The sequence below is a fragment of the Chrysoperla carnea genome, chromosome 5 (assembly GCF_905475395.1).
Source record: "Chrysoperla carnea chromosome 5, inChrCarn1.1, whole genome shotgun sequence".
NCBI classification, from domain to species: domain Eukaryota; kingdom Metazoa; phylum Arthropoda; class Insecta; order Neuroptera; family Chrysopidae; genus Chrysoperla; species Chrysoperla carnea.
In genome coordinates this window covers 75813554-75835782 of record NC_058341.1, presented here as the reverse complement: position 1 = coordinate 75835782, position 22229 = coordinate 75813554, and the positions used below count along the sequence as shown (strand labels likewise).

General features: G+C 28.5%; 1 protein-coding gene across 1 annotated transcript; it reads right to left on the bottom strand.

Annotated features, from left to right (window-relative positions):
- Positions 1-7281: 7281 nt before the first annotated feature.
- On the bottom strand, positions 7282-15815 carry LOC123301438 (phospholipase A2-like). The gene is made up of 3 exons (XM_044884177.1): positions 15710-15815; positions 8513-8672; positions 7282-7531 (listed from the first exon to the last, which is right to left on the bottom strand). Exons 1-3 carry the CDS (start codon positions 15807-15809, stop codon positions 7282-7284), a joined length of 510 nt encoding a protein of 169 aa, XP_044740112.1. The 5' UTR covers positions 15810-15815.
- Positions 15816-22229: the final 6414 nt, after the last annotated feature.

Below are 22229 nucleotides of genomic sequence, written 5' to 3'. Positions count from 1 at the left end.
CGAGTAATGTTAACTTAAAAAAATTAAATTTTGAATAAGTTTTTTGTAAATTTGCTTCATATTTAGGTTTTTGAATAAAAAATAACTATCAATTTTTATATTTTGTTTAAATTATCTGTTAATAAATAATACTAGCTTTACACAGATTGTAATGGTATGACACAACCTGACTATTTTATGTATGTTCTAGTACCATAGAAAACTGGTACAATTTTGAGGGGGAATAAAATAATGTGTATTGATTTATTTTCTGACGGCGTTTTCTTGATCAAACGATGGTCAGTCGGTAATGAACTTGACGACTTTCTAAGGCTTAAAACTGTAGGGATAGTATAGGAAAATATTCGCACGCAAAAATTACTATTTTGAGAATGTGGTGTAAACAATTTTCTTGGTGGATACTTTTTAACCTGAAAATACTTGAAATCAAACGGAATTAAGACTGGTACAGTGCCGTGAAAATAAGAAGACGTTAATTTAACGGATTTTTGATATAACAATCCATTTTTTAAGAAAAAAATGCTGAAAAATTATTAAAAATCACTTTGTGTATAATCAAATGTACCTTGAAACATTTTGAGTTATTCACCAGCTATTGATATAGTCCGAACAAAATTTGTATTGAAATGATGGTATTTGATCAGAATTCAGATAAGCTGAAGACTGGTTGTCACGTTGCCAGTGTCGTTTTGTTATCGAATAATCTAAAGGTAAAAAGAAAGGAAAAAGACAAATTTTTTTTATTTCTATTTACAAGCTGACCGTTGCCTATGGTTTTATAAATCATGCACGTAAATCGTTGGTTGTTGGTACACCATAGTTGTTACACCATATTCAAGAATTGTAAACCGTTGGTTATTGGATCATCATAATTTTTACACCATATTCCAAAATGAAATTAAGCGATATATTAAAAAAAAACTCAAACCCAAAGGGTATAGAGACGATTTTAGGCTTACCTTTCTGTAAATTTAATCTTCTTTCAAAAAATTAAAGTGTAGGTATAATGGTCAAATTAGTCCTTCAGGGTTCAAAAGGGACCTCTTTCCGGTCTTATCGAAAACGGTTTAATGTTAGGTCCTACGACGTTACGAATTGTTACGTATCATAACAATTTCAAATGAAAATATTTTCTTATTTTCATAATTTTTAGAGCGCGATTCTGTAATTTTCGGGGTTTTAGTTTTCGAACTTTATTTTATTTACAGTCGGCCAATGATAGAGGTCATATATACATCTACAAGCAACAGAAAAATATATAAAATATCATGTACAACGTACTAATTCATAGTTAAAAATTAACATTTTTTTGTAAAACATAGAGAAATGCTTTTTACAGTCGTCTTCCATTCGTTTGAATAAAAGGCAAGACTATTCAAAACACTAAAAATTGATCGACAGGCGGTTTTCTCGTGTAAAGACTTTAACAAAACCAATATTTAAAAAAAAAATTGTTTTGTTCAAGTTTTTACCCTGTAGGAAAAGATTAAAAGGGAGGTACATACAATATTCGTACCAAGTACCATAATATTTTCAAAATTAATGCAAATTATAGTATTACCTACCCTATCAATGGCGGTATCGAATTAATTAAAAACCAATACATATATTCTACATAAATAATTATATATTAATTATAATAATAACAAGAGTTTGATCGAACCTTCCCCATAACATAAATAATTTTCGAAAGGTTTTTCTTCAATAGGTCTCAGAAACCGTCAGCGATAGGACTTCTCTAAAAATTGATATATAAGTGAAATCTGAATTCCATTTGTTCATTTTTCTTCCGAAGAGGGATATTTCGAAAAGAAAATTCGCTGAAAATACAGTGATATTTTTTCTGATTATTCTTTAAAATTTTCTCGCGTTTTCGTTAAAAAATAAAAAAGCAAGCAAAGAAAATTAAAACTTAAAAGTTTAAAGGTAAACTCCAAAATGGCAAATAATGCTTAAATTCACAAACCGTATGCATAAAATCACACAATTAGTGCATTACAAGTTCAATGTTGACTTGTTAATGCCTTCAGTTTCTTATTTCTTTCGTTTGCAAGACCTGAAATAAAATCGAACTTGATATACCATTTTGCATAAAAGCAAGCTCTTTACCATTTAACAGCTTAGAATCTAGATTGTTAATTACGTTCAATTTACATGATACGTTTTAAAATAGGGTAATTAAAATGGAACACACTGTATTCTACGAAACTATTCTTTTGTAAAGAACTTGAAATTTTCATAAATCAAAAATATATTATTATTTTTATTGTTTGAAAGGAACAACAGTACAATAATAATAACTAGCGATGTTGCTTTAAGTACCCTTTGTTTAGAATGCAATATTTTATTTATTTTTACAACTACTGAATGCACTTTTTAGATTAAATAGACCCGGAGAAATCCGTCATGAACCATGGGTAATTTACAAATGGAAAATTATTGCAGGATCTCGTTTAAAAAATGCCCCTGAACGTTAAAGTGCAGGTATTGTTTAAACTAATTTTTTTAACAAATAAATAATATTGATCGAATAGCTTTGGAAAAAATTTTGGGGCCAAAATTAACAAAAAATGTTCTAAACATTTTTCTTTAAACTTTCCAGTTTATGAGTAAAAATTCGTAGCATTTGAAAAAAACGCGATTTTTAGGATTTTCATTTCAAAAAGTGTATAAAATATTCAGATTTTTAATATTTTTAAAATTTTATTTGTAGTCTAAAGCCTGTTCAACAATATCCCGCAAAAATGTTTGGGCTATTGCATTTTAAGTGCTTGATTGATACTTGTTAAGAGAGCGCACGAAAAACCCCCTAGAGAATATCGATTTTCTGTTCTATACATTCTAGAAAGATGAGATTTTCACCAATTGAATCCAAATAAAGTCGATTTATTTCGAGCCCATGGGTGACAATCCCATCTTTCTGGTATGTATAGAACAGAAAATCGTTATTCTTGTGTAGTTTTTCGCGCACTCTCTTAACTTAATATTCAATGAGGGCAAAAATTTTTGTGTGATTTTGTTGAGTAAGCTTTACACTACAAATTAAAAGTTTAAGCATATATCAAAGATCTAATTTTTTATGCACTTTTTGAGGGATAAAATCGTAAAAATCGCGTTTTTGCCAATTTTTCGAATATTTTACTCGAAAAACTTGAGAGTTTAGAGAAAAATGTGCAATAAAATTTTTTAATTTTGGCCTTAATTATATGATAAAATTTTTCCCGAAGCGATTCAGTCAATTTTATAGTGTAAACAATATCCTACCGGGTTACCTACCTGCAACCTGCAATTTTACGATTTGGAGCATTTTTTAAACGGGATAAATTATTATTATCATCAATTATTATTATCATGCTCAATGACGGATTTTACCGGGTTTAAAACATAAATACGAAAATATAAAAATTCGTTCTTCGTTCGTACTGAAAGTTATATTACAAAACATTATTTGTTGCGTGCAGAACGTAATTTAGCATCGCACGATAAGAGATAGAACATACAAATATTTCCGAACGGGACGCTTAGTTAGCTTTTGAAAGAAACGAAGTAACAAAATTGTGTAGGCATATTTATAGTTGACGAGTATTTGGGGGGGGGGTAATGAATTCCATATGATTTTTCTCTTCTGAAAAACAATTAAGTTTTTTACGTAAGATAAAATCTTGAAGAGGAATGTCTTAGAAGACTTCATTCTAAGCTTTTTTTATTGTCAAAAAATTAATAATTTTCAATTGATAATTGTCCAATACCATTTGGTAGTAGAAATGTAACACGTGAGAATGGGATAGAATTTATTTTATATTCAAAAATACTGTTCTAAAAATAGTATCAGTGAATCTGTATATACAGTGTGTCCAATTAGGTCGGCACCAAAAGGCTAACTTTTTTCATGGGTATTTGTTGCACAATAAAAAAAATTATTCTTCATAAATATTCCTGCATGGGACAAAACGGAATATGAATTACACAGATATCAATTTTGGAATTCGCACAGGAAGATTGTAGAAAATTTGAAGTTTCTTACCAAGGGAAAAATATATCAATTTTTTTACACTATCGACAATGTTTATTGATAAAAGTTGATTCTTATTGGATATCACGGTCAGATATCCTATATTCTATGACAAAACTCATTTTGTTATTTTTACCAACTTTTCCACCGCTTAGTAAATAAGCTTCATGTGGCGCATTTTATCTCATATGACATATACATGATAGAACGGCCATTTTTAAGATCTGGGGAAAATCTTAATCTGGGGAAAAAAGTGGACCCAAATCGTCTGGAACTAACGGTAAGTCAAAGCATCAATTTTTTGTAAACCGGTAAAAATAGTGGTAAACAAAACTTCATGACGTTTTCGGAGGGGGTGGAGTTGAATAAAACCCAAAAAAATATAATGGATCCTAACCGGCAAAACTCAAGTGCGATTTTGTGGTAAGGGTAGTTTTTCTGATTTCTTCCTGGCGGAACATGTAGATGCAACATGCACATACATGTTGCAACAAGAAAATCGCATTTGAGTTTTTTTGGTAAGGATCCACTTTTTTTCGGTTTTTTATTTTTTTACTTCAACCCCATCTCCTCCGAAACGGCCATAAAGTTTTGTTTGCCACTATTATAACCAGTTTAAAAAAATGGATTCTTTGGCTTACCTTTGCTTCCAGGCCGTTAGGGTCCACTTTTTCCCAGGTTTCTACATCCCCTTCTATGTAAAAAATTTCCGTTCTATTATGTATATTTTCCTATGAGAGAAAATGCTCCACATCGACTCTGGAGCTTATTTACCACGCGGCAGAAAGTTGATGCGCTATATCCTAGACTAAAGAGTAGAGTTTCTAAATTTGAAAATTTCAAGATTTCAACTGATTTCGCTTTGCTATACTGTGTTTTATTTTAAAACCATTTTATGTTGGAGTCACAGGCAAAATTATAAATAGATATGTATAATAAGTTAGGAAAATTTTGTGAAGTATATAGTTTCACGTGGACAATGCCGTGGGGCGAACTCTAATAAATTAATAAACCGGTAAAACAATACTTTGTTCGCTCCTGAAAATAACAAAAGTTCCTAAATGTGTGTTTGTTTATAAAAGAGGGAAAGTAGTGTTTCATACAGAGGCGTAACTACCCTGTGATTATATTGGATTTGACTGAGTAGCTGGTGACAATTTAACTGTTTAAGTATGTCATAGAAACGTTTTCCTGACAAAAAATATCGCAAATTGGCTTGAATAAATATTGTAATTTAAAACATGATTATTAATTATAAACGAATTCAGAAGAAAATTTACTATTTCACTATACTGTCACTAAAAAAGCATATAACATCAATGTTTTGCCTGTTTTGGGGAAAAAAATGATTATTTGGCTAATGTGTCTATAATCATTTTAAACAAGCAAATTAATTAAAAATGAATACAATGCACAGGTAGTACATAGTCCAGGTAGAAGCAAACGAATTATTCAGTAAAATAATCTACAGAAAAGCTAATAATGTCTTTTGTTATACCATGTAAATATGTAGTATACAAGGTATACTAAGTTTAGTCCCAAGTTTGTAACGCTTAAAAATATTGATGCTACCAACAAAATTTTGGTATACCTAGGTGTTCATAAAATCACCTAATTAGTCCATTTTCGGTTGTCCGTTCGCCCGTTCGTCCGTCTATCAACACGATAGCCCAAAAACAAAAAAGATATTAAGCTGGAATTTTTACAGCGTACTCAGGACCTAAAAAGTGAGGTCGAGTTCGTAAATGAGCAACATAGGTGAATTGGGTTTTGAGTCCGTAGGACCCATTTTGTAAGCCGTTAGAGATGGAACAAAAGTTTAAATGTAAAAAATGTTCCTTATAAAAAAAAAAAAATAAATAAATAACTTTTGTTTGAAACATTTTTTCGTAAACAGCACTGTTTACCCGTGAGGGTGCAAATTAGGCGCAAATTTAATAGTATGTATTATATGGGAATATCAGTTGTGTATGTGTGACATATATGTATGTATGTGTAATGTGACAGTGTAATCAAGACTGTCTATACATGGTATTTCAACAATTTACTCAGTAAATTGTTTGTTATAACTTGTTACATTTATTTTATTTTCAAGTTTTATCAAGTTTTCTTAAAAGGATTAAAAAATAAATGGAAAAAAAAGATGACAACTTTTATTTACGAAAACGATGGTTGTAAAACTCATGGTTAATTTTCCCAATAGTTAAAAAATGAAATGAATTTCATTATCAATCATTATTTTTGTAGGATTTAACATTATGTAGCATTTTTTTTTTTTGAGCCTTCCTTAAAAATTCCTTCTTCGCATACAATTTTTTATCGACAGTCCCCTCAAATTTAGTAATTTATGTACAATGAATATTAATTAATATGCGCATGGGTAGTTTGTTCATGGTCATTATTATCTTGTAGAATATCGAATTAGTAATATCTGCTTCAAAAATAGACAATTTGTTTATTTTATGTAACAAAAATGTTACATAGAAATGTATTTAAGTAATAAAAACAATATTTAATAATAATTTTATGACTTCGAGATTTAAAGACAATTTTGTTGCGTATATTGCTAATGATTTTGGAAATCAATATTGGTGTAAGAAAAATAATTGTACAAATAACTTTATATTGAGAATGAAAAAACTGTATAGACATTAAAACTATTTGACTATTTTAGATGTCCGGAAGTAGGCTCCTTTTGCCCAACTTTGGCGTTAATCAAAAAAACATAAGTTCGCAAGAATATGATTTTATTGAGTACACTCAGGCAAACATTTTCCACCCGCTCCAAAAAAAAAAAAAAACTATTGGAGAGGATTCGGTTTCTGAATCAAATGCCTTTTTTCTTGGACTGAAGTTTCTCTAACCAACATTAATTATATCGATGTTTTGTTGAATAAAAAACTGATAGATCAACTGATGAATGAACCGCAAATCACCGGTATATGCGTTAAGATTTAAATTAGCCTTTAAATATATAAATGAATATTTACCAAAAGGAATTTCCTGTTTTTGTTTTATCGTTATACACGAGTAAATAACAAACTTCTCAAACCTTTTTTAATTCGAATTAAATTCATGGCTTCGTACGTATATTGAAAAAAATTTTCAAATTGAATGCAAACAGATTGTTACCACTAAAGTAAAACATAAAAACAGACAGTCATGACCTGGAACGAAGGCTTTTCTAGGTAATTTTTCTCTCTTTATGAATCAATTAATTTAACTTTCTCTTTATTAAACGAAATATTAAGTCAAATATAAACTGGTTATTAGCTTAAATAAAAATGTTGTAAATCAAACCATTGGTATATTCTTTTACGAGAAACATCCATCCTATATTGAAGACATCGACCGAATTGCTGTTTAATACAGCTCACAATCGGATAATCTTTTCGAAAACATTGTCGATTAAGAGCATTAAAGTATATAGAACCAATTGTAGCAGCTTTAATACCATTAATTATACCCTTTACTGCATGCAAGCAAGACCAAAATGTGTCATCACAGTTACAATTTAATCTAAAAGTGAAGAAAAACACAGTATAATTGAGAGTAATCAGAATTTTGAAAGTATAGTATGGTAGAGCAAAATCAGTGGTAATCAAAACAATCTGATCTAATTAGATCATTGAAGTAAGCTAGTCGATGTAGGAAAATGGAAAAGTGACAAATACCATAGACTATGTAGTTTAAATCTTTGATAGGGACTGACATTTGCTACATTTTCAATTTTCAAAAAACAATTGTTTTTCGACAAATTCAAGAAACGGCGTTTTTCGATATTTTCAAATAATTCATTCATCCTTTTTGTATTGTCTAGTATCGACTATAGCCGTTTGAAAGTCATAAATTTGAATTAAAAAAAGTTCAAACTGACAAGATGGTATAGTGGTAATTAATACTGCAGTCATTTTTTAATATTAGCATTTCATTTTTTGTTGTTGTTGTTGTTGTTGTTGTTGAGAAAACAAGTATAAAACTGTCGAAAATATGTGCATGCTGGAATCTTATCATGTATTTTCAAGCCTACCCTCGCATAAGCCTTCAACGAGATCTACTTTTAGCCTAAGTAATCTAAAACCAAAACTCATGGAACAATTATTAAACAAAGTTGAATTCCTTTTTCTTCATTATATCAACGAGTATACAGATACACTTCTACTTCACCTGACAGCCATCAAATTTATTTTGTTTTTGGAGTTAATGAATGGCCAAAGAACCAGTAACAGAGTCGCGTTACTTATTGCTAACCAATACTAAAGGATAACGCTCAAAATAGCGATATTCATTTTTGAGTGAGGAATTTTTTCGTTTCTCCACACATATTTTGAGTGTTGTACGCAGCAATCTAAGATAAAACTGATTACTGGCTGACGCTGAAACATTACTAAATGACAGAGATAACATTCCTCGTATGTAGGCCTAGTATCCGATCAAATAACTGACGAATCGTTATCAGTATACTCGTGTCTGTTAGACATGGTATATTATTTTAATTACCTGGTAAAACGTGAGGGATTTCTTAAATTATTTTTAGTTCCGTAACCTGGTATGTAATCTTCACAAAGATCATGGTCTCTACAACATGCATCAACTCCTTTTAATATCCCTAAATTATAGTTACCTGTGGATATATTTCCAGGTCCACACCAAAGTGTCCCTGGAAAAAAAAATCAAAACATTAAACTGAAAAGAAATATGCGTTACAAAATATACGAGTAAAATACGATTTTCAACGTTGAAAAAATTTCTCAAAGAACACCACCTTTGAAAGTAATAATTTTCCTCCCAAAAACTAATAAACTATAAAAAAAATTCCCACATTTATACATTTATACACATAGTCACATTTATGACTATGCTATGTTGTAATTGTAGTGATTATGAGCACCTCGAGCTCTTATAAATATTCATATATACAGATGAATATATATATACACATATACTATACAGGCCGTTTTTGTACCATCTAGGGATACCAATATCACTAGTATGACAGAATACATGCGTTAAGCAATGCATCTAAGTATATATATATATATATATATATATATATATATATATATATATATATATATATACAGGGTGTTCTGTTATTAACTGCAGATCGTTGGCCTACAGATTAAGCTCATAAAAACAAAGGGAAAAGTTATTTACCAATTTTCCATATGAAGCCTAATTTGCGAGATAATTAACCAAATAAATTAATCTAAAATTAATACAAAACAAATAATTTTATCCAATCAAAATTCACCTAGTTATTTAAGGCTGGAATGGTTTTATTATATAAAATAGTGGGTTGTCCTATACTTTACATAAATAATAAATAACATGTTAATTCTTTTCAAATAATATTATAATAAAAACAACAGAATAGAGCAGGAGGCAATCGTTTTATTAATACGTATGTTTTGTGTAAATTTATAATAATTCAAAATAGTTTATAAATTATTTACATACCTATGTAACAAATGGTTTAAATAACCAACCTTGATCTTCAATACCAACAACAAAAATTATGTAGGAATTTCGAGCTGGAATTAACCAAATTTTACATTTTCTTAAAATCATTAGTTTTCCTACAAGTTCAAAAAGAGCTTTTTGCGGAAATTTTCAAAAGTAAATGAAGTATAGTAAGCGTGGTATATAATTTTCAAGCCGCAAACGACCAATGAAATGAATAAGTTATGAATTATTTGTACGCTAATCACAGTACAGATTACATTAATCACAGGAGATTACTAATAATACTAAATAATAATAAAAAAACACCCATCATATCAGTCTTCAAATTCAATAATCTTACTCCATAAGCTGATTATGCATTTTCAAAAAAGCATTAGTTTTTCTACAAATTCTAGGAATATCTAGGAATATCAGAAGACTGTGATTAATGTAATCTGTGCTGTGATTAATGTACAAATTATTATAAATCATTCATTTCATTGGCCGTTTGTAGCTTGATAAAAGAACCCAAATTTTCTTTGTGTACCACGCATGACATACTTATTATACATTTATTTTTGAACATTTCCGAAAAATACTTTTCTTGAGTTTGTAGGAGAATTTATTATTATAATTTTTAGAAAATGAAAAATGAAAAAGTAGAATAAGATGACTGATTTTGAAGACTCTGATACGATGGGTTTATTTTATTATTATTTAGTATTAGCTGTAATTTTCTGTGATTAATGTAATCTGTGATTAATGTACAAATATTTCATAATTCATTTAACTAACGATTTTTAGAAAATGAAAACTTTGGTAAATTCCAGCTCGAAAACCATATGTAATTTTCTTCTAGATATCGAAGATTAACGTTGGTTTTTGACACACATGGAGATCGCATTGAGCATTTGTTACATATGTAAATAATTTATTTGTTACATATGTAAACTATTTTGAATAATAAAAATTCATGCAAAACATAAGTATTAATGAAATGACCGTCTCCTGCTCTAATCAATTGTTTTTGTGTTTGACTATACTGAATCATCCAACTCGTCTCAACTTGTTGTTTCTTTACGTATGATATTTATTGGTATTTCTTCGAAATATAATATAGTCTGTTTATTGTATTAGTGCAGGAGGAATCGGCGCATGAGTACCGAAAACTATTCCACCTCAATTTTTTTATGCGATCCTCTTCAAATTGCCCTCCTTATGATATAAATGCATGTTGCCATGGCGCAACCCGGTGCCATATTGTTTAAACCGAAATTGTTTAAACATTTGCAATGAATTGTTATTTTTCAACCGGACAAATTTTTTTAATATTATTTATTGAAATACCAATAAAAAAGGTCCTATGACTTTTCACGATAAAGTTAATATTTTTAAAGATATGAATTTTTTTTTGAAGGTTAATAATTAAATTGTCTACAATTTGTTTTTAATAAATTTTTTTCTGAAATCAATTTTTCAAAAGTTATTTAAGCATAAATTGGAACATGTCATTAAAATTACTTTTTCATCAGTTTATATTACTTTTTATGGCAACGGGTTGCGAAATGGCAACATGCATTTATATCATTAGGAGGGCAATTTGAAAAGGATCGCATAAAAAAATTGAGGTGGAATAGTTTTCGGTACTTATGTGCCGATTCCTCCTGGACTATATGTGTGTAGGTATGTTAATAGATTGTAAGACGTCCTATTTTTCTTATGTATTAACACAATACCATAATAGTTAAAATATAAAAAGTAGGCTGGATTGATGAAGTCCAATTGAATCATTTTATACTTTAAAAAAATCCCTTCTCTTGTTCAAAATAATTAAATAAAATTCACTTATATTTACTGATTATCATTGGCTGCTGGTTATCGAATCATAGTCAGTGAATGAACAAATTTATCAATTTTTGCCATACCTGTAGCGCCCAAACTAGGGCTCAAATCCAAAATTGGTAAATAACTTTTTCCTTCGTCTTTATGAGCTTATTCTGTAGGCCAACGATCTGCAGTTAATAACAGAACGCCCTGTATATATATATATATATATATATATATATATATATATATATATATATATATATATATATATATATATATATATATATATATATATATATGATTCATATATACTATCATGATACCTGCCCGCTTCGCTGGGTCATTTTCATTTTAAAAGTATCGTATCGTAGTACCGCATCGTAGCCTTCAAATCTCTTACTCTCACTTATCCCCCTTTCATTACACTCTTACTTTCATTACACTTTCATTAAATTTTTTTATTATGAATCCAAATTGTAATGTTTATGTATTCTATGATTTTTAAATAAAAATTTTTCGACGAAGCAACTCTCCAGAATACTTATAAATTAAGGTCTTTGTTTTATTCTGGTGTATGAGCTATATTAAAATGAGGAGAAATGTCGTGTTATGTCGTGTTATTGAAAACTGTATACCGCCCCCCCCCCAATGCAAGAGGATAAAGGGAAAGAGTTGAAGTAGAGATGCAAATTCGAATATTTTCCAATCCGGAAATTATATGAAGATCAGTTCAGCCGTTTAAAAGTTGTGAAGTCTTTTATCGGGGGTTTATCATAATATAAATTTTACTAGTTGTTAAATTTCTCATCTATTTTCATGGTACCATAATGGGCAACAGTGAAACGTGGCAGGGTACAGAAAGTATTATATAACAGTTACATTATTTTTAAACTATAACAAATTAAACCTTAATTTTGTATTTTTACCATAAAAATGCAGACACAGTAAACAAATTTCTGGTCCAACTGAAGCAAAAATAAAAAAGAAAGTGGTAACCCTAGATGGGGTAGGTATTTTATGTAAAGGTATTTTATGTAAACCATAATCAATTACAAAAATTTATAAAGTAGACAAATTTAACACATTAAGTGTTTACTGAATAACAATTTACAAACTCTAAATCGAGCATTTAATAAAGAATACAAAGTCAACACATTAAGTGTTTACTGAATAACAATTTACAAACTCTAAATCAAGCATTTAATAAAGTATACAAATTCAACACATTAAGTGTTTACTGAATAACAATTTACAAATTCTAAGTCACTTTAATCTAGAAACATTAAATAAATTTATATTAAATGTTTAAAAGGATGCATAACAAAGTGAAATTAAAAACTTTCAAACTGTAACCCCAAAACCCAATAATAAGAATAAATCAAAACATACCAGATCATTTTTATAAAAATACCTCAGCTCGCTCACATATTGTTTTAAAATACGCCACGTGCAAATAATTTAAAGGTTATACAGAATCTAGGATCCATTATTGTTACTATTTCCTTTAATCCATTCCGTCCGAGATCCCAAGTAGAAAGAGAACTCCTATCAATATTCAAACAAATAGGTTAGGAAATTACTCCGCGCTCCGATCAATCTCCGCATAAGAAAATAGATCCATTAATTTATGTAATATGTTGTGTTCGTAATTTATGTACACTAACTGACATAAATTATGGAACACAACTCTATGTGTCAAAATTCGTTTCAAGCATATACATTTCAAAAATATTTTCACAAATTAACCTTTTACCTGACATTTTATCACAAATTTCCAGTTTGCGAAAGTTTTGATTTTTTTTTTCATGCTACTAGCTTTTAAAAAATTTTTGTCAGTGTTTTTTTTTTTTTTTTTTTTTTTTTTTGAATAACCGAATGTGAATAAAAAATGTTTTCCCTAGAAACAGAATCTAAAAACTTCTCTTAGGCCTATAATAGTTTTTACTATTATTAGTCTAGTTAACATCTACGATTTTTTCTAACTTTTTTGTATATTCTCCGAAAATTACGAAATAGGTGTCAGTCGATTCGTAATTTTATGTAAAAAGTTTACTGAAAAAAATGAAATGGCGCTAAAAAAAATTGCAAAAGTTATAAACAATTAAGTGAAAAATAAAATAGGGGGCTCAGTTTTTTTGAATAACTCAAAAAATATTGAAAATTTTCGAAATATGAAAAAAGATCCAAAAAGATGAAGAAATTTCCTAAAATAAAGTTTCTACTGCCGAAATTGTATCTCTAATATTTATAATTTTTACAGAGCCTTGAAAATAGCGCAAAATATGGCAAGTTTGGTTCTCGCGCGCGTTCTGTCTTTGAGACCTACTAACAAAAAAAATTATTTAAACATATAAAATATGAATATTAATAAATAAAAAAATTAATGTATTTTTGAGATACATGAATAATCAATAATACGTGGTTGAAAATTTTTTTTACTAATTTTTCCATTAGTTATGTAATTGTTAACTAACAATTTTTTCTATATAGAATGTTATTTGTAAAACCCCAGAATTTTTTTCTCTCCGTGAAGTTATTCTTATTAAGCTTACAAATAAATTACCGTTTTTAAAATTTTGATTTTTCAATTTGTTATTAACATTTGAATATTAACAAATGAAAAAAAATATTTTTTTAAAATTTTTTTATTGTTTTAATTTTTTATAGTTAAAAGCTACATAAAAATTTTTTTTTCAAATTTTTTACAATTGTTGTTTAAAAAATTGTTATAAACAAATACATTGTTTATGAGTAAATCGAAAATTTTTTTTTGCAATATGTTCATTAACACAAATTATGATTTAAAATAAAAAAATTTTTTCTTAAAAAAATTTATTTGTTGCTTAAAAATGCGTTTGTTAATTAACAATCTTTTTTAGCTACTAATTATTAATATTAAGAAATATTATTATTTTTTTTAAATTTTTTAATTGTTTTAATTTTTATAGTTAAAAGCTACATAAAAATAATTTTTTCAAATTTTTTACAATTGTTTTTTAAAAAATTGTTATAAACAAATACATTGTTTATGAGTAAAAAATTTGAAAAAATTATTTTTATGTAGCTTTTAACTATAAAAAATTAAAACAATTAAAAAATTTAAAAAAATAATAATATTTCTTAATATTAATAATTAATAGCTAAAAAAGATTGTTAATTAACAAACGCATTTTTAAGCAACAAATAAATTTTTTTAAGAAAAAATGTTTTTATTTTAAATCATAATTTGTGTTAATGAACATATTGCAAAAAAAAAAATTTTCGATTTACTCATAAACAATGTATTTGTTTATAACAATTTTTTAAACAACAATTGTAAAAAATTTGAAAAAATTATTTTTATGTAGCTTTTAATTATAAAAAATTAAAACAATAAAAAAATTTAAAAAAAAATATTTTTTTTCATTACTTTTTTTCATTTGTTAATATTCAAATGTTAATAACAAATTGAAAAATCAAAATTTTAAAATTTAAAAAACGGTAATTTATTTGTAAGCTTAATAAGAATAACTTCACGGAGGGAAAACAATTCTGGGGTTTTAATTTAATAATTATCGGAGATTTTATGTTAACATTCTATATAGAAAAAATTGTAACATAACTAATGGAAAAATTAGTAAAAAAATTTTTCAACCACGGATTATTGATTATTCATGTATCTCAAAACTACATTAATTTTTTTATTTATTAATATTCATATTTTATATGTTTAAATAATTTTTTTTGTTAGAAGGTCTCAAAGACAGAACCCGCGCGAGAGCCAAACTTGCCATATTTTGCGCTATTTTCAAGGCTCTGTAAAAATTATAAATATTAGAGATACAATTTCGGCAGTAGAAACTTTATTTTAGGAAATTTCTTCATCTTTTTGGATCTTTTTTCATATTTCGAAAATTTTCAATATTTTTTGAGTTATTCAAAAAAAACTGAGCCCCCTATTTTATTTTTCACTTAATTGTTTATAACTTTTGCAATTTTTTTTAGCGCCATTTCATTTTTTTCAGTAAACTTTCTACATAAAATTACGAATCGAATGACACCTATTTCGTAATTTTCGGAGAATATACAAAAAAGTTAGAAAAAATCGTAGATGTTAACTAGACTATATGAAATATCTCGCTTTCTGTTCATTTAACACTACTTTGTCAATGATACTTGTTGCTAGAAAATGAAATTTTCAATAAAAATAAAGATAATAATGAAATATTTATTCAATGAATGAAATTATTAATGCTAAAACGGGCACGAATGATAACCATAGCTTCCCTTTCACTGCATACCTCGAAAAAGTAAACTATCACTTATACCGAATATCCTCAAATTTTGATATCAAGAAAATCTTTATGTTATCCTGGAATCGTATGGACAATTCTATCGTGTGCAATCAAATATTCGTTGGTATCTATTTTAAAACTTTGTTCTCACCTGGCACAATCCAACCATCAGAAAAACGTATTGTTATAATCATAATTAATATTAAATTCGACATTCCAGTACAGTATGATTTTCGTCGCATAAAATTCATACAAAATTCTTCTATTTAATCACTTATTATGGACAGTATGGAAAATTCAAGTTATTTATCTAATAATGAAAAATGATTTAAAAAAAGTATAAAACCACACGCAATATAATATCAGATAAAAAAGAAGGTTAACTGGAAATTTTTTCATAGATTGTTAGTTTTTCATGATTGTTACGTATAAAATGATTAGATCATAAAAGAAATTATGGATTATTTTTCTTATATAAGTGTATTTCGAACACATCATAGTCATAATCAGATAACAAACTATCTAATCGTAATTACTTTCTTGAGAGATATATGTTAGTTGTCGTTATTTGACAAAAAATCATCGAATCTCGAGTTTATAGGGTGATAAATCGATTCACTGTATCGATTCAGTACTAAATATCGACTTAAAAAAATCGATTGCTTAGCCCAAAAAATCGATTATTCGGTTATTAAAATCGAGCAGATCGCTCTTATTTTTACGCATATTTTATCAAAAAAAATTAACAACCCGATAATTAATTTGCTATACAAAAATGTTTCTAAGGATACGGAAAATATTTCTAAACAAAACGGTACTTTCGGTAATGAAAAATAAATTATGAAATTTGCTAAAAATTAAAATTTATGTAGAAATATATTTAAATATTCTGATTTTGATTCATAAAAGTAAAATTATTGTTTTATTATATTAAAATTAAAAGTTGTAATTTTTTATCTGTATATCACGTGACCTTAAACACGAGCCGCGATCATGTGACATGATTTAGACAAAAATAATATGCATTAGTTACTAATTTGTTGATGGCTTTTATTTGTTGATGGCTAGTAATTGTAGGTTATGTTACCATAAACTTTATTTATTATTACAATAATTAAATACACGACTCTTGTTTTTACCAATATTACGTCACTAAAATGGCTGGCAGCGTTTTTGCGAGAATAAAAATGGTTTAAAATTTTAGGTTTATATAAGGAAAATCAACATTTTGAAGTACTTTTTCAAACATAGTAGAATACCCTATTGAGGAAAACATGTGTCGATTTTCAGAACAACCGTCACCATATTGAGAGAGCTCATTGGTAAAAACAGTTGGAATTGTGAATTTTATTTAACATTGCTTATGGAAGTGCATGTTAAATTTCTCTTACTTAACAATTTTCTCAAAAACACCATAAAATTCTCAACAAAATTCAGCTGATTTCTGAAGCTTCATGAATATACTATATTGAAATTAATTTTGTGAACTTTTGAAAACCAAACAATAGTTTGGAAATATCTTAAGAGGCAAACCTGATCATTATAAATTTTACATACCCTTTTATTATAAAACCAATAATTGACCTTTCTATATTGCGCGTCAAGTCCCGACTATTGTACATAAACAAACCTACATAATAGAAAATTACTAGCTGTTAAACCCGCTTCGCTGGGTTGTTTTTGCACATTTAAATATCAAAATTGTTAAATGAAAGACTTTTTTTTTAATTCTCTCTGTGTGTACGGAACAGTAAGATTTTTTTGGCCGATCCCAATATTATGTCTACACTCTCTGTGTGTACGGAAAAGTAAGGGAAAGATCGATAGAAACCCATGGAACATTCCAGAATATTCGAGAAAGTTCTAGAAAATTCGATAGAAATCCATAGAACATTCCAGAATGTTCGAGAAAATTCTAGAAAATTCGATAGAAATCCATAGAACATTCCAGAATGTTCGAGAAAATTCTAGAAAATTCGACAGAAACCCATGAAACATTCCAGATTGTTCGAGAAAGTTTGATAAAATTCAATAAAAATCCATACAACATTCGAGAATATTCGAGAAAGTTCTAGAAAATTCGATAGAAATCCCTAGAACATTCCAGAATGTTCGAGAAAATTCTAGAAAATTCGATAGAAATCCATGGAACATTCCAGAACATCTATTGAAAATTATTAGAACTATTTTTTTAATCTATTTTCTATGAATTCCTAGATCATTTTTAATTCCACCCCCACCAAACTGCCTTATTCACAATGCACCCCCACCAAACTCCCTTATTCACAATGGGAGCCTAAGGGCTACCCAATGACATAATCCCCTACCGAAGGTCAATGGTTAGTTTTAGGGAAAATCGAGGACATACAAACAAACACTCTCTTTTTATATATATAGATTTGTGTGGCTATTGGTCAAAAGGCCACGTTGATTTATAAACGTAAACAATAAATTACATAAATTGTACTTCTTATACAGGTTTGGTTCAAATATATATTGGTGTGTATATGTAAAATGTATATAATCGAAAAAGGACACTTCGTAAAAACCTTCGTCTTGGTCGAGGGACTATGACAGAGCGGTTTTTTATATAAAATAGATCAATGTTATTATCCGCTGTGAAAATATTCAATTCATTTTTTATTTTAAATTTATGACAAATACAACAAAATCCATCTTTATTAATTTGTAAATCAAAGCAACGACGATGACATACATTACATACTTCAAAATTCAAAATCTTTTGAGCAATTTTAAAGGGTTCATCACACAATAATGATCGATTACGATCACGTTCTTTAACCAGTCAAAGTACGACGTCGCGTTGTGGCATTTTATTGCTAAAATAACAATTAATTAATAAATAACTTGAAAATTATAATAACTACAATTAAAATTTTTTCATTACTTGTATCACTTAATTTTTTTAGTGATTCTATTGTAGAACTGCAAAAATTAATTGTTTATATTTTGTTATCACGTTTTTTGTATTTTTCATTATGACTTTTTTTAATACTTAAAAGAATCTACAGATGGCCACTCAATTAAAATTTATATTAAATGTAGCCAATTATATATTAGTATTAGATGTAGCTCACAGATGGTGCCACTGTCTCTGCATATATATATAGATATATACATACATGTAATAAATAAAAAATATTGTTGTTTTTTATTATTTATATAATTTTTTCTAAAAATAATATTCTTTTGTATTTTTTTTTTTTTTTTGTAAAGGTTACCACCAAAAAGTTACAGTTTAACCTAGCAGAGGCTCGCTTCGCTCGCCTGATTAATTAATTTTAGCTTTCAAAAATGTGCACTTTTTCGTTGCCCGATTTTGGCATCAAAAATTAAAAAACTTCACTTATTACTAAAATAACATGCTCGAATTCTAGTCAAGACGAAAAGGTGAAGCATCGAAAAACCGCTCTACAATAGTTCATCGACCAAGAGGAAAGTTAATACGAAAGGTGTCCTTTTTCGAAAAATGCGATATTTCAACTAAAGATTTGTGAACCTGTTACTCATCATTTCACTAAACATCAACTTTAAAATCGAAAACGAAAAAAAAGTTATAAGCAAATGTAAAAACTACTACCTTGATATATATTACACTTACTTTTGTCCATGGCTTCGCTCGTGATAATGATTCATTTCAATGTATTCCGTAAATTATTGATATGTTTTAAAATTTTTTTCTTTTTTTTTATTTAAATTAAACTATTACAGATCCCCTATTATTATTATTACTTTTATATGGTTTTTATTAATTTTTGTAAACAATATTTTTTTCATTTCAGGGGGCTACGCCCTCCGAGAACCCTGCACGTCCATAGGCCTCGCTTCCTGCCTCCAGCGGGGGCCTCGCCCCCTGTACCCCCGAAGACCTCAAAATTATATAAGTGATCCAGTATATATAAATATAAACCAGTCCAGTGGCCGAGCTCGCTAAGGCGGCTTAGCAAGTTATGATCACTGGCTGGGAGGTTGCGGGTTCGAACCTAGGCAGCGGCAGTGTGAACAAAAATAGTTAATGGGCGGTAAATTGATCACTCTGTCGTCGCTTGGGTAAGAACGAAGTAACCGACTCCATCCACATCATGAAAATGTAATTGTATATATTCGAATGTATTTGAAATAAATAAAGATTAAAACATAATGATGTGGGCGGCCTCTGTTAGAGACTTAAATGTCTGAGGAACGGAGGTAACACCCCATTATTATTATAAGTGATAAGTGATAATAACGGCAATTATAAAATTTTTCATTCGGTACAAAAAACAGCTCCAAAACATCCGAACCTTCACCCAAACCATGTCCAAATCATTTTTCCCCTCATCCCACGAAAATCCTTTCCCGGAAATCAACGGACTGGGTCAATTTGACCCACGTACGTTGCTTTGCGGGAAAAGATACCGCATGCCACACGATGTCGATTACAACTGATTCGGTGTAATCCTAATTGTATATATATTCCTTAATTTCATTATTTATTTAAGGCATAGTTGTAGGGATGGCTTATCCCTCCAAGTAGGTAAAGCTAGGATTTCAATGGTTTTTATTTTCCATTAAAGACCGATGTATAATGTTTATAAATTTCAATGTACTTTAGAATAGCCGATGTATTATAGGTAAAGTCTAGATAGGAACTATAAATTTAAGATGTTTTGTAATTAATTATTGATTGGTGATAAAAAAACTAACTTTGAACTTGAACTAATAGTTAATCGAAACGTTGTAAAATGTTTATATATATCGATGTATTTATTTAATAAGATGTTATGAATAGTAGAAGAAAAATAAGAATAAAATTTTTCGATACCTGCCTTGGTTTACCAAATATCGAAAGCTGAATAACTGAGAGAAATTTTAATCTCACTTTTTGTGTTATATTGTCAAATTATAACATAATTCACAATCAAAATTGAAAATATCAATTTTTTAAATATATGCCCCCACTACCGTGCTCATTCGTCCTTAAGTACTTATAAACTAAGCTTCTATTTTTTCTCCTTTTGCGTGAAGTATGTTAAAACTTATATATAAAAACTAGCATGATACCCGAATCGCTGGGCTACAGAACACCGCGATATAGCCTTCATTTCCCTTGCTCTTATTTATCGCTATTCTATAACGCTTGAAATCAATTTAAAAAAAAATGTAATCTACTTATATATATATATATATATATATATATATATATATATATATACATATATATATATATATATATATATATATATATATATATATATATATGTATATATATATATATATGAGAATCTTTATTGACATGCTCGTAGATCTAATCAAATTACATTATAGTGTGTAACAATAACAACTGAACAGAAAAAAAAACACACACACACACACACAAATTAACTCTTGGAGAAAAAAAAATTAAAAAAACCAAAAAAACAATGTACAAAATAAAAAAAAAATAAAGAAATAGCACTCTAAACAATAATAAACATAATATTAAATAATAACAAGAAAGGTAAAGAAAAAAGAGAAAAAAAAAATTCGTAATAATAAAATAGAAAAAAATATCAAACACTTTACCTTTTAATACCAGTCGGTCTTTTCTTCTTTTTAATATGTCATTGATATATCGTCCTACCATTATCACATCCTCCTGTTTCCTCACATTTAGTATTTGATCCGGATTCTTCAACCCAGAATCAAGTATGCTTACCCTCATATTCTCATCTGTGCCCTGGCAATCCATTAATAAATGATGCCCCGATTCGATGCCATGACACAGCACACACACTCTTTCACCATTCACTCTGATTTTATTCTCCCAAACATACCTTCCAAGTCGAAAATTTGCAAATACTCTCCTCACCTCTCTACCAGCAACTGTTAAATAAGGTGCTCCGTATTCAAAATGCCCAATACAGTTGAATAATTCCAGAGAGAGCTTTAACTTAACAGACTCCAGAATTTGTTTTCGAAATGTGTTTAGGAGGCATGCTTTAATGTGATTTTTTTTCGTATTATATGTGACGATTTCACTATTAATCAATGACATATCAATATCGTACATTCGAACCCACTCATTCAATTTCTCGTCAATAATAACTTTCATACATTCCTTTTGCAAATGTTTCCCTTCTGCTTCCTTTAATCGAACATAGTACATTATGCATTGCTGCATAATACATGCGTCAATAGGCATTTCACCAAGCTCCATTAAAGTTGCGTCATTAGGGGCCGATTTACCAATACCTAGCAGTTCTTTAAAAATACCACACACAAACACATGTACACTGTTTTCAATTTTGCCTGTTCCCCACATTTGTGCTCCAAATGAAACAATTGAATAAATCATAGATTTAATCATCTTCGTGACTACATCTAACGGAAAATTCCCATGTGCATATAATCGCTTCCCTATACACGCCCATGCATTCTTTGCTGATAAAACAATCTTTTCTTGATGAAATTTCCACTCAAATATTTATAAACTTTAACAGTTTCCACTTGCTGCCCATTTATACACCATGCTTCCTTCTTGCTTATTCTATTACCTTTCGATGTTACCAACACTTTAGTTTTCGATACATTAACACTTAATTTCCACAAATCACAGTAATCATTCACACAATTCAATGCTCTTCTCATCATCTCAATCTCTCAATCTACTTATAATGCGCATATCAGAA